Source organism: Poecilia reticulata, chromosome 15 (assembly GCF_904066995.2).
Source record: "Poecilia reticulata chromosome 15, P_reticulata-male-v2, whole genome shotgun sequence".
Taxonomy (NCBI): domain Eukaryota; kingdom Metazoa; phylum Chordata; class Actinopteri; order Cyprinodontiformes; family Poeciliidae; genus Poecilia; species Poecilia reticulata.
This window is the reverse complement of record NC_088844.1, coordinates 17,767,375-17,781,873: the sequence shown is the minus strand read 5'-3', so window position 1 is coordinate 17,781,873 and position 14,499 is coordinate 17,767,375. Positions and strand designations below refer to the sequence as shown.

The following is a 14,499-nucleotide window of genomic DNA, read 5'->3' as shown; positions in this document are numbered from 1 at the left end:
TGAACCGAGTACGGACACTTTATACGGAAAAAGGTGGAGTGACTTATTTGGACTGAGTCTCTGGTTTCTTAAATTATAGTACCCTACTCTAGTCATTGAAGACATGACAGATTTGGACAAATTTATTGGTAACCCTGGTAACGACATGCAGATGAGATAGAAGTAGCCACCAATTAAATTAGTCTCATAGCTGCACAATCTTACATTGAAAATTTGAGAAAAAAAAAGTACTTATGCCATTAAGAAATAATTAACCAAATCACAAACTGACCATTTATATGCCTTTAATATACACATACCTGAAGTTTTTTTTATGATGCTTTACTTACTGAAGTTAATGAGCAAGAGCATCTCATTTGTCCTGGAGAACTGATGGTTCAGGGTTACAAGTCCCTTTCCTTTAGTTTTTCAGAAGACGAAACGTTTAAAAATATTGGGAAAAGAGCAGGTATTAATATTGGTATCAATACTATTAAAATGAATTATCCCCTGCCCTCACACATACAAAGTAATTGTCCTTGAGGTTGAATATTTATCAAAATTTCAAGTCAAGGGATCAAGTTTCTGTATTTTTCATGTGAGATCATGCAATTGCACTAAAATATATTTTTACAGCTTTTCAACACCTTTACCATGGAGCCAGTACATGTGGCCAATTCTGTATATTAGCTTTTCACAGCACTTCCCTGCTCCTTATAAATCAGATTTTTCTGCTCTACATTCACCCCTTCTTCTTCTACAAATTACATTTATGTCTGCAAATAAGGAAAAATCTTAATACTATTTTATAGTAAAAAAAATCAAACTCTGTCATTAGATTGTTCAGATACACACAATCAGACGGGTTTGTAAAAAGAAATATATTAACTTGGACACACCAAGATCTGTTTTCTACAAGAAAACTTAGTAACAGCTTGAAAATAAAAATCATTCATTTGCATCATTACAGTTCAAGATGAAATGTGCTATAAACTACTGTCTGAGAGAACTGATATATGTTCCTTCCAAAGTTCACAAAAAGCAAAAAATATACCCAACATGATTTTGCAGTCAATACAATATGGTTTTTGACTGCAGTAGTAAGTAAAAAAAAGACAGCAGTAGATAAAGTACACTCATATCCTTCCCACTACATACGTCACAGTTTCACGTCAAAACATTTTCGCATTTTGCCTCTTGCAGCAAAAATACAGTAATCATAATATCACCTTATTCAAACCACAATAATTTACAGCAGAACAGGTCAGGTAGAGGGATGGGGCGGGGGGACAAAGAACAAACTGTACATCAAATCCTCAACTCTATAAACTAACAATTACCTAAACACTCTCCCGTCACACATACACACACGCTGATGAGGGAAGGTTTGTTTTGAACATGTACAGTAGATGTGTGCTTGTGTAGTTATCTGCAGCAGGCCAGCGCACTGAGGGAGGTGTGGCTGTCCAAGCTGCTGTCTGTCTCGGAGCCCAAAGCGGGATCACTGCCGGGATCGGTCGGCTCTGTGGACATGGAGGAGACGTCGTTGGCTGAGGAGGAGGAGGAAGAAGAAGAGGAGGAAGATGTGGGCTGAGGAGGACTGTCGATCACTGCTGCACCTGTGCTGCGAAAAACAGGCAAACGTATAGGTTTCACTGAAACATATAGAGCACTGCCATTTTCTGATGAGCTCAGACTTTAGAGGGGGACCATAGCAGCTAAAGATCTAAATGCAAAATTGTGATTTTTACAAAGTTTAGAACATAAAGAAAATAAAAAAAAATTACTTAAAAGTTTTGCTGTCTTTTAAAAATCCGTACATCCATCTCAAGCTCTACAATGTAGATAAAAAAAATCTACAAATGTTTTAATTTCCAGCCATTTTCTCATAAGTAGGTTATGCTACTATGAGCAAAAACTGGTTAAATTACTTGTTATCATTAATAATTACACCACAATTTATTGCTCTTATTTAACCGAACAAATCTTCAAAAATAAAAAGTGTGCCTTCATAAAATGCTGTAAAAACGAAAAAGCATTCTGCATCCCTCAGCACAACCATAAAGCCATGCTTAACTCAGCTGCAGAGACTAATGTGACAAAATTCTGCAGCTTTCAGCAGAGCTGCATGTTCTTCTTTCAGAGTAGAAATCATGGCTCAAGCAACACGACTGGAAAGAATAAAAAGAGCTCAAAATCCTGTTCTTAGAATACACCAAACAACTACCAATATTTATCAGCTGTGGCAGGTTTTCAAGTCAGTCCTGAAGAAGAAAGAATCCCTTACTTGTGTCGTTTCAAAACAAATGAATATTAGGTAGTGTCATTGTAAAATTTTACATTTACCTTGGGGCTGCACAGCACATTATTCTTGGTTTGATATAATTGCAAAATAAGGAATCTTTACGAAATATTTAATCCCAATGACATAAGTTTATATAATCAACATGGTGGTGCATCTACTCTAATTCTCCCATATTTTAACTAACCCAAGTTATAGTGATTACTCACCTAAAGCAGTGGGTTGACCTCTGATCACTCCATTTTTTGTTCGTTCCTCCCATTCGATCACTTCCTTATAAATTAGCTCTGGAAAACAAAAAGCGCAGCAAAGGGTCAAGGCAAGCTCAGTGGTTTAATGGAAATTGTCGATGGGTATATTCAGGAACATCAAATCTTTTGCCTAAGGTTGGGGTGCGTAACATACTGCTCATCCCAAAACAACATCACAATTCTAATTTGGACTGGGCATGCTGGTGTGTGACCCTTCTAAAAATGAGTGAGAGGGTCATTATCACCTGACAGGCATTGAGATGAGCTCATCGTGCTGCACGACTGAAACTGATATTTAATCACAGTCTTTCCTATGCAGGACAGAATCATATTCCTCACAGTAGAAAAAACATAAAATTTAAAATGCTTTGAACTCGTAACAAATCCAAATGTGAAAAAAATAAAATAAAAAAATCCAGTTATTCTTTTCCATACATATAGTAGCTTGCAAATGTTTTCATACCCCTTAACTTTGTCACATCTTATCAAACTACTGTGTATCTTATTGGAATTTTTGTGATAAAATTTGTGTTTAATTATACAGTGGAAGTGAAATGTTTTCAAACTATTTTATCAATAAAAATCTCATAAGTGTGGCATACATTTGCATTTAACCCCCTTTCCTCAGAATCACTAATCTCGTAAAACCAACTTCCTCCAGAAGTTGCCTGACTTGGTTGTACATCAACCTGTGTAACTTAATCTCAGTTAATCAGCAGTTATGTGAATATCTCAGACATTTGTTAGGGAACGTTACAGAAAAACAAACAAAACAAAAAAACTGTGTAAATCAGGCGGGCAGTTTCTCATGGCAGCATTTGAAAGGGTAGCACACAAAATTAAGATAATATTTCAAATGTGCCCTTAAAACGTTTTATTTTGATTCTATGAAACCCTGGTGTGTTGATTAGGATCCCATGCTTGCTGCTGAGAATGTGGATACTGGGTTACCTGCTCTCTGTGGGACTGTATTGCATTTTATCCTGCCCTGAAATCATTTTCACATCCGACTGTTTGTGGGACAGCAGAATGATGGGCAGCAGATCTGGGTAATTCAAGTGGGGGAATTATTTGAAAATATGCTCCCATCTCACAGAGCTTAATATTCTGCTCTTTTAGTAGCAAGAAGTCCTTCTACTCTATTGAGTGAAATACAAAGGCAAGCCACACTTTCCAATTCCTCCTATTTCTCAATTATTATCACTGCACTACTACAAATGGTGAAAATAGGAAATATACATTTAAGATTCAAAAATAGAAATAGTTTTCCATTCCAATGTCATGTTTTTTTTAATAAGTTACCTAAAAAAACTGTTAACTGTTTATTATTACTATTATTTTTATTTTTTTAAACTAAGTTTAAATGATAAAGGCAATCAAAAATGTTTGCTTGGAGCATTTTCAGGGATGGAAACATTGGTGCATCTTTATTTATGCGTTTCAAACTAAGTCAACAACAAATGAATATGTTAAGCGCAGAGCTAGGAAGATGACCAGGTTGTCCAACCTTTCCACTCCTCCACAGTGTGCTCTCTTTCATCCAGTGTCCTGTCTGGGATCTTTGGAGGCGGCTAAAAATAAAACCAGAACAGAAAAGCAAATTTGATTTGAACGGCATCCTGGTACAGCAAGAGAAATGGCACGTTACGCAATGTGACAAAAGCTTGTGTATTCTGCTCATCTCTCCAGAGACCCACTCACCGCTTCCACTTCAGCAGGATCGTACCAAACATTAATATATGGGTGGTGCAGGGCTTCATCCACAGAGATGCGCTTTGACGCATCAATCACCAGCATCTTGGATAACAGGTCTCTGGCTTGGCTTGCTGCAACAAGATACCACAAGCAGATATGGTGCAATGGTATTCATAAGAAACAAATAAAAATCTATTTGCTTTTATTGTACAGAGGATGTTGCATACCTTTCAGTTTGTTGTGATCAGAGTCAGCAGGGAAGAGCACATCTGGGAAGAGCTTCTCAAAAGTGTATCCGGCATACCGCGGTCTGTTTTCTACATACGTTCTCACTGAGTGATTCAGTTTCATTAGAAAATCCTGAGATGGAGTGCCTAGCTGCTCAATCACCTTGTTCCACTGGTCGATATCTGATGTGGAAATGTTAAAGGAAAGGACCTCACACAAACACAGGCTACCAGAAGGGCAGCTTGACATTTAACTTTGTTTTGGGGTGCAAAAGTTAAATGCAACTCTTGTGATTTCATATAAACAGAAGAACACACACAGAGTAAAATTAAGAGCAGAAGGTTGAAAGTAATGATTAACAGTATATTATTTCGTTTTTAAACGCAAGTTAAAAGTGAGGACATAATGAAAAATCATCACAAGTTCTATAGATGCACAAAATTATCCCCATCATATGCAATTTACCTAAATGGTAACAATGTCCAAATCACTTTTTTTCCTAACTCATCTTAATTGGGAACACTTGAATTACATGTATGGGGCTTGTGAAAAACTCTTGGCTGTTACATCAAAATGCTTATTTATGCAGAGATATGGCCAATTGTAAGTTTCAGAAACTTTCAAGCAACTCTACAGATATTCAACACAAAGTAAAGCAGATGCCACACACTCACTAGTACCATTTATCACAAAGGTGACTTCAAGGTTTCATAGGTGGGTGCAGCAGCACAAGCAATGTAGGTCATGGAGAGTATGATGGATAGAAAACGACAACAGAAGAAGCATTCATGGTTGTGGGCGTCTTCATAATGAAATGATGACATGTTGATCAATGAGGGGAAGGATACGATCAGTGCCAGGGAACAAAACACTCCCCCTGATCATCTCGGCCACAATGCATCCCACTGACCACACATCCACTTGGGATGGACATTAGGAAGACAGCGAAGACAGACAGGTGAACATGCAAATAAATGATAGAGAGAAAAAAAATTACGTAAAAACAAATAAAGTGAGAGAAAACCAAAGACAATGGCAAAGGCGCAATGATGAAGATGTAGACCATTCAGCAATGAGCAAGCTGCATGAGAGAAAAAAAAAAGCCAGAGACCATGTTCATGTCAAAATGTATGTGCAACCAACATCTACCAATTGGAGATTAATTGACTTGTGCGTATTAGCATTTTTATGTAATTTCAAACCAAATAGCTTTAAAAAACAAACAAAGGAAAAAGTCAAACACAATCAAAAGGCTTTTATGAAGACTATCAAAGTAGAGGACATACTCGGCAGACAGAAGGATACAGTCCCTTCCAGGGAAAAGGATTTTATGGCGAACCATTTCTGCCAGAATGCAGCCCACAGACCATATGTCCACTAATGAAGTAGACCACATTAACCATTAAAAGAAGTGAGGAATGCAGAGCAACAGGTTAGTTACACATAACAAGCTTGTTAGTGAGCATTTTCTTACAATTAGCTTTTCTTTTTAGAACAGGCATCAAGTGGATCCCCGAGTTACAGCTAGATTTAGTTCAACAAATGTATATGTATTTCTGTTCCCAAAATAGAAACATTGGACAACAGATGCTGTGTTAAACTAATCACTCACCATTGGCCTGGTAGCCCATGCCCAGGATAACTTCTGGTGCTCTGTAGTAGCGTGTAACCACATATGGCGTCATCAGGAGGCCTGTGGCTGCCGTCCGAGCCAAGCCAAAGTCCAAAATCTTCAGCGTGCAATCAGACTTGACAACTATATTGCTGGGCTTCAGATCCTGAAAAAAAATGACATTAATCAGGTTAATCAGTTAGGAGGGGGCTGTATCTGACGGGCAGCTGAGATTCTCACTTTTATAGAATCAATGTAAAAGTGAGACCAGTGCCCAAACCAAGACCAGTCTGGTTCGGGCAGACTGGTCTGTTTTCCTTCAAACTATGAGGATATGCTCTCCGAGTGTCCTTCTAGTTACTGATGCATATGGCAAAATGATACATTTTGTCATTCTCAATTTGGAGGATAGTAGGCTGCATCAGCTGATGTCAGCTACACAAAATGTGCAGGAAATTCTGTAGTTTGTTCAAGGTTACTTGACATTTGAGATTGGTCTCTCTGATTTTAGGCTCAGTCTGTTAACATTTTATACATGCATATTTTTAGCAGAGATTATTGCAATACCAAATAGTTGTTTTACATTGTACCTAGAGTTTTTATAAAATGCTTTTGTCAGTAGTTAAAGGACTATATTCATCCAGTGATCCTCTAATCATGCCACTTGACTGCATGCCCTTACACTTTAGTGTCACGTATCACAGCAGGTTTACCAGCTCAGGACTTTACACCTCAGAACATTGGCCCAACTTCAGGCTGTATATTTGTGGCCAGCTGCTGCTCACCCTGTGTATGATCCCGGCACCGTGGAGGTGTTTGATGCCACACAACATCTGATAGAGCAGGTATGACAGCCTCTCATGGTCCAGCTCCATTTGAATCACTTGACACAGGTTGGCATCCATCAGCTCCATTACCAAGTATCTGGTAGAAAAGAAAAGGGTTCATGATCCTGGCAGAGAGTCATCTTGGCAACAGGTACAGCAAGGTCTGATTCCCATAACTGCACAGGCTATTTTTATTGACTTACACATCTTGGAAATCTTCTAGCGATTTTTGTGGCGTGAATACATTTAACAGGCCAATGATCTGTGAATAGAAATTAAAAAAAATAACTAGGTTGGGACTTCGCATCCGTTTAAACATGCTCAGGCCACACAAAATGCTCTTTCTCCGTGTCATCTACTTGTGAAATAGAGGACACAGCTATTTTGCATGTTAAAATAGTGGCACACTTACATTTTTGTGATTGACACATTTCATTAGGACTAGCTCTCTGTACGCCCTCTTAGCATGGGTTTGATTTTGAAAGGGTCGACTCAGCTTCTTGATGGCAACATTTCGTTCAAGGATTTGGTCATAAGCAGAGCTGAAGGACAAAGATAGCAAGAGAAATGCATCAAAAAGGCAACAGCTGACATCAAGGCCTTTACTCTCTCTCAAATAAGTCAAAAGCAATAAAATGTAGAGATGCACCATTCTGGTTTTTGTTACCATTTTTTTTCCCACTGTCAGGTTTTCGTATAGGTTTGACCAACCAATTTAGATTAAGCCAATTAGAATTTCTCTTTAGAAACTTTAATTTAGGAAGACTGAAGAACTGCTTTCTTCAGTCTTACTGATATGAACAGTCAATTTTTTTGCATAAGGAAATTAAATGTTAACATGTGTGAGACAATGTAGTTGCTATAAAATGTGAAAATAAAAAAGTTCATGGAGTCACCATCTTAAACTGGCCTTACCACCTAATACCACGATTTGTGCAACTACTCAGCTGAACAGCACACTCAGCATAAGGTACAAAATGAATGTTGATTCATCTCTTGACAGATTTCAAAAAGGTTGGCAACATTTCTAACATTTTTGGCTTTAAAGGAAAAAAAAACCCAACTTGACTATTGAGGCTTCCTAGTATCTGCTGAAAGTCATGCTCTCTCTTTCGCAGCCAAAATGAACTGCAGTCATGTCAACATGCAAAATATACAGTTTTCTTTTAAATGACTTCTTCTCTGACATTATGATACTGAAAATAGCCAACTGTGTGTTTTTTTTTTCACATTAAAAAGCATTGTTGTCAGCTCGATCTGGCACTTTGTATGGTACAATCAATGATTGGGACCGAGCATGATTAAGGTTTTTGAGTGGCTGAACACAAGCTAGGACCAAACAAGCTGAAAACTGCCCTAAAATTTTTAATTTAGGACAATTTCTCAATGTACAAAGTTCATTTCTTAATAAATATCTTTTAAAAATAAAAAGGCATAGCTAATGTGAGATTCCAACTGAACACTAGTCAGGGTCAATCAAACAAAAAAAAGAAATTATTTAGATTATGAGCCAATTGCTCAGTGCATTTCTAATAAAAAAAGTATAACCAACACAAAATTTAACACAAAAATAGCACCAAAAGTTTATTGATCAAATGTTCAGTGACGTGTAGCGCAGAGTCACCTATTTTTTCACAGCATAGGTGTTAGCAGAACAAGGAGGATGTTGAACCACTCACCAGACGATTCCCTGTGCTCCTGAGCCGATGGGTCTTAGATTCTGGTATCGCTTCAGTACTGTAAACGTTGAATCCCCGACGTCTACACTGTAGAACTCCCTGTCTCTCTTGTTTTTGTTCATGGCAAAGTCTTCTATTACTGCTTTCTGTGCATCCAAAAATGTCCTCTGTGAAGAAGGAAACAGGTTTGAGTATCTAGCAGAGCGAGACTGACTCCACGGATATCGCAGGAGTTGCTGAGGCGAGTGGCAAGTAGCGAAAAACAGCAACGGAAGAAGAAAATCCTGCACTCAAGAAAACTGTTTAGACACTGCTGCATTTCACACTGATGCAATGCAGTTTCCTTTCTCAGCAAATCCTGGAAACCCACATGGACTAAAGATTGGATGTCATCATTGGCGATGGCAGAACAGCAAGCAAATCAGAGCTCTGCTCCATCGCATGCAACAGAACTCCGGGTGACTGTGCCACGCTGGAAAACCAACCATGGCGATAATTCCTCTGAGACAGCTCGCTTCTACAAGCGGGGTCTTTCACAGACACATTTGCATTTGCACAAAGGCACTGTGGCCTCACCTTAAACACAAAACGAAGGTTTGTGCCAGTGGAGACTGTCGACTGTTTGATTACATGAAGCTCAAACAGATCTTTCATTTTCTCCAGCTCTGCATAAACAGTGCCACCACCCTCCTCGGTCATCCACACAGCCGACGCCGAGTCCATATGAGGGAAATAATTGCCAGAACGAAGTGAGTCAGCTCCCCTTCTGTTCCGCCAACGTCACAAAGACGTCCGTAACATCCACCTCCCTCGCAGAAATGAAAATAGACGTGCAGCTTCTTTTTATAATTCAGACAGGAAGGCAGCTGTGCTTATTAGAGTTGTGATGTCTTGAATTCAGTTGATGTTTTCTTTTTGCGGTTGTCAGTGAAAGGAATCAAAATTGAGGCATTACAAAGAGGTTTTCTCACTTTGCAGCTTTAGATGCCATAAATTCCAACAGACACACTCACAGCCGTAAATATTAATGGGATCATCTGTCAAATCAACAAATTCCCCTGAAATCAATCACAAACTTTCAGATTGCATTTTTGGGTCAGTCACACACAAAACACATCAGTGCTCTGAAACTGCTCTCGAGTACGGAATCTGAGCCGGTACTCCAGCCGCAATATCACATACAACAGGGTCCTGCAGAGGACGGTGACGGCAGCTTAAAGGGTCACCGGAGTGTTCACCTTCAGTCCAGGATCTTTCTCAGAGTGGATGCAGAAACATGTCATACTCGTCAAACACTTCCCATTAACTTTCTGACGTGCTGCCATGAGGCAAGCATCAAAAGCAGAACCTTCCGCCTGCTGCACAGCCTCTCTGGTTCAAGCCTTTTCGAAATAATGTGCTTCACATTATTAGACTTATTTTATGCTCTGACTTCTCCGTTTTTATCCATTTTCTACCAATATTTTTAATACACAGAATTCCTCTCATGTTGCAGTAAGCAGCTCAGTTTACTCAGAAATTAATTTGAAATGGAAGGTGGTAAATCATGTGAAATGTTTGCTGCTACTGTAACGTTGCTTTGTGAATTTAGTGCTTAAAATAGACTAAAATCTTGGTTTATATAAAACGCTGAATAAAACCAATTATTAAAACCCAAAATTTACATGAACATTTTAACAAATTAAAACATGTGGAAGTTTGTTTTTGTAATTCCTTAAAAATGTCAAACTAATGTAGATTCATAACACAAGAGTGATGTTTTGCACTAATTTATTGTTGATTCACTTATAGCTTACAGCTAATGAACACCTCATATTTAGTTTCTTAGAAAAGTCTGCATATTACAAAACGCAATAAAAAGGAGATTAACACAGAAATGCCATTCTACTCATAGACCATGTTGCCAAGTTGCATCTGACCTTAAATAAATAACCTCCAAAGCATTGCATCCAAGCATTCCTTCACAATTGTGATAATGCATAAAGTTATGAGAACGATTGCAATTTGATATATTGTGTGACTCCACTTGTGCACCTGTTCCTATCCCACTTTTCCTTCCACTTAACTTTCCATTAATATTCTCAATACAAGATTCTGAAGAGAGAGCTTCTTTTGTAATGACCTTTTGTGGCTGAAGTGTCCTGCAGTAGCAGTTATAACCCACATCATGTATGCACATGATGTGGGTTATAACTGCTCACAAAATGCTACTGCTTGGAACTATTTAAAACGAGAAATATTCTTGAAAAATACTATTCTTTTTTTCGTAGGAAACATTAGCCTAGCAAATAAAACAAAAATAGGAGACCTCCTGCTTCTAAATCCCTCATCCTGAAAGGAAATCAAGGTAAACCCCGCGGTTACTTTGATTGCAATCTAAATTGACAGCAGTAGCCCCTTTTCGTCCTGACGGAGGCGGTTGAAGGAAAATGACTGAAGTGCTGCATCAGGAGACAGACATGCATACTGAACTGATGCAGCCAGATTAAGCCGGCTGGACGCCGCACACAGGCACATTATTATGGCAGCGATAATAATGGCACCCACATCGTAATATGACAGAGTGCGCTGTTGGTGCTGACTGTAGAGCCTGTGCCTAATTTGAACGCTGCAGCTATTTTATCATACAACGGCGGGAGCAATCATGAACTGGGGGATAAATGGGGCTGCAATGTAAAAGTAAGGGGCTGAAGCAGCATGCACGCAACGATTTACGACCCTCCCCCCACGGCCCAAACAATGAGCAGCGCAGTCTGAGGAGCTGAGGTGTGAATCCTCATCTTACCTCTGTCATCAAATCAACAAGGGATCGATCCTGTTCTAAAGCGGATCCGGCGAACTTCGAACCGATCCGGAGCGGCTCCCCGATTGTTTATGCCGCCGCTGAAGGATGGTTTATCCCGTCGTGCGGCTTAAAAATACGTGACCTCACCAATTTCATTGCCTACGTTTCCAACCGGTTGCTACTGACAGGCCAGGACGCGCAGTGCGCACACAGGGCATGCGTCCCAGCGGCGCGTCACACACAGGCAGAGACACACCCACCGCCTCCTCCTCCATGCATCCATCCTTCCTGCCTTCCTTCCGTCTGCCCATCTATGCAAATGAAACAATGTTTTGGTCTACTTCCGTTCTCTCCTCGATAGGTTACGTTAATCTTTCTGCGTCTGGCTCCGCTTTGATTAGTTACTTCCTGTTTCCAATTATGCTACAACAAATCGAGGCTGCATGTTGCCACTGCATGCAAATTTTTTAAATGTCAGACAATTTTGACAAAGACGACCCGGGAGGAAGTGGTACGAATCACTGAGCAGTCAGGAGGTCAAAAACACGTTTATCATGTCTGAACATACGAAGTTTCAGGGAAAACTGATTCCTCTGCAACCTGTCTTTGAAGATCAATGTCCTCAAATTGGGCAATTCTTGATTTTCTTCTTGAGAGAAACCCCTGGCATTGTACAATTTGCTAGATCAAAGCCATAAACTCCAGTATAATGTCTTTAAATTTTATGTGACCAACAGAAAGCACTGCATAATTGTTGCATGAATGAATACATGATTTTCCAAAAATAAAAAATGACAAATAAAAATCTGAAAAGAATGGCTTGATTATGTGTTCAACCCCCTACAATAGCTACTTTGGATCAATTGTTGCAATTGCAACTTGAAGTCTCTATGATATGTTTGGATATTTAAATATTTCATGTCTTTTATACCTCAGGCACAGTTGGGGGTAATGGTGTAATGTCAACAACATTTTTTGAAGTCCTGCCATACATTCCGAATTGGATGTAGGACTGGCCTTTGATTGGACCGTTCTATCCATCCATCCATCCATCCATTTTCTTACACCCTTGTCCCTTCTTGGGGTCGGGAGAGATGCTGGTGCATATCTCCAGCTAGCGTACCGGGCGAGAGGTGGGGTACACCCTGGACAGGTCGCCAGTCTGTCGCAGGGCAACACAGAGACACACAGGACACACAACCATGCACACACACACTCACACTCACACCTAGGGGCAATTTGGAGAGGCCAATTAACCTGACAGTCATGTTTTTGGACTGTGGGAGGAAACCGGAGTACCCGGAGAAAACTCCCGCATGCACAGGGAGAACATGCAAACTCCATGCAGAAAGACCGGGGCCGGGAATCGAACCCAGAACCTTCTTGCTGCAAGACAACAGCTCTACCAACTGCGCCACTGTGCAGCCCGAATTGGATGTAGGACTGGCCTTTGATTGGACCGTTCTAACATATAGATATGCTTTTATGTAAAGGGAGGTACTTCACATATCAAATATGATATAGGTAGAAACTAGCAAAGAGAGTGAAATTGGACACATAAACACTATAAATGAATAGCTTACTGTGTATTTTCAACTATCCTAACTTACACACAAACCCATGAACATATTTATGAACACACATTTATAACTGGTGGTCTAACGTCCCTTGCTAGAGCTTGTTCCTGGGTCACTGTTATTCACTTTTTGTACTGAAAGTAAATGTTTCCATTCTTTTTATCTCTTAAGTCATTCCTGATAAAGCAAATATCAACAAGCTTCACCTAATCCATTTTGGGATTTTCCACATTAAACTGCTTATATTTACCAAGCTAATAATCTATAGCAATATCTCAAAGTAACACTAAAGGCCCTCTAATAGGTTTTCTTAGTATCCCTGTATTTGCCTTTTCCATCTTCCTGTCAACGGTGAGCAGTTTTTCTTCTGGTTAGCGGGGATCCTGAATAAAAGTATTCCCACACCATGATTTTACTACTCCCTCTATATTTTTCTAGGGAAATTGTTTTTTGAGGATAATGTGCATTTTCTATGAAGTCTACAAAGTAAAATCAAGGTTCCATTTCCACAGCGCCTTCTACCAGATGTTTTCTTGGTCCCCAATATGTGGTGACTTGAAAGCTTCTTTCTTGCATGACTAATGGTTCTCCTCCTGTCATAAACAAATCTAACACTGGTGTTTTATTTGTTAAAGTTCTTAAACCTAGCACACCTTTATGTCTGTCAAAGCAAATCCCAATAAACTGCATTGACTTTTGTGATTGTGTCAACATTTGAAAAAATTCAAGAAGACAATTTGGTTTTACATCGTTTATGTGGACACTTTTTTTTTTTTACATCAAGAACCTGTTAGTAAACTTATTAGATTTGCAGGCTAATAACAATACAGTCGCCACCTCCCTTTAATTTCAGTTTAATGTCATATTTTCAATGGTCTGATCTGTAAAAGCATATTTTTTAAATCTGTCCAGAGTGGGGTCTAAATTGAGGACAAGGACATTCATTGGCTCTGCAGAAATCTGAACAGCATAGTAGAACAACGTGAGGGCACCATCTACAGCTCATGCATCATTTCTATACGCTACAACGGCCGTGCCATGCTCTGCGCATGTGACTCCAAAGCGGTGCCCAGGAGGACATTCGGTAAATTTGCGTTAACTCCGCGCTCAGCGGCAGGACACATGCTCCTTACCTCATAACCCCGGATCGTTTTTCTTTCTTTCTTTTTTGCTTTTTTGCTTTTCTTTTTTTTTTTAAATCCTGCCTCTGTGCAGATATCCCGGGGCCTGCAGACAGACGCTGAGCGCAGCGGCATGGACAGGACTCCCAGCAGCAAGGCAGAGCTACTATACATCTTCTTACCCCTTGTTCGAAGAGAGCCCGCAGTGTTATGATCATCGTCGGGGAGCTGCCCTGCAGCAGCGGGATGCTTCGTCCTTCCCAGGCTTCAGCGTAGCAGCGCATCTACCCCCGGGGATCCACCGCACCTTTGGGCGTCAGACGGATTTAGTTAAATCGGTGTAGCTGATCTCATACCACCCGCTTATTGGTGGCTCTGACCTGTCGCTGTCAAACCGCGATGTTAATCCAATCAAGTGTTTAAAAGCAGAGAGGCTAAGAATA

At 39.8% G+C, this 14,499-nt stretch overlaps 1 protein-coding gene across 5 annotated transcripts; it reads right to left on the bottom strand.

The window, feature by feature from the left end:
• Window positions 1-845: 845 nt before the first annotated feature.
• mapk8a (mitogen-activated protein kinase 8a) lies at window positions 846-14,351 on the bottom strand. Of its 5 annotated transcripts, none has more exons than XM_008429708.3 (12): window positions 14,239-14,351; window positions 8,574-8,740; window positions 7,307-7,436; window positions 7,098-7,156; window positions 6,853-6,991; window positions 6,068-6,233; window positions 5,761-5,832; window positions 4,455-4,637; window positions 4,234-4,358; window positions 4,040-4,103; window positions 2,491-2,568; window positions 846-1,598 (listed from the first exon to the last, which is right to left on the bottom strand). In XM_008429708.3, exons 1-12 carry the CDS (start codon window positions 14,338-14,340, stop codon window positions 1,405-1,407), a joined length of 1,479 nt encoding a protein of 492 aa, XP_008427930.1. In that variant the 5' UTR covers window positions 14,341-14,351; the 3' UTR covers window positions 846-1,404. The 5 variants fall into 5 exon arrangements, with proteins under 5 accessions (XP_008427930.1, XP_017164452.1, XP_008427929.1 ...); XM_017308963.2 differs by lacking the exon at window positions 14,239-14,351 and adding an exon at window positions 11,359-11,579; XM_008429707.3 differs by lacking the exons at window positions 5,761-5,832; window positions 14,239-14,351 and adding exons at window positions 5,304-5,375; window positions 9,150-9,319.
• Between the last annotated feature and the right edge of the window lie 148 nt (window positions 14,352-14,499).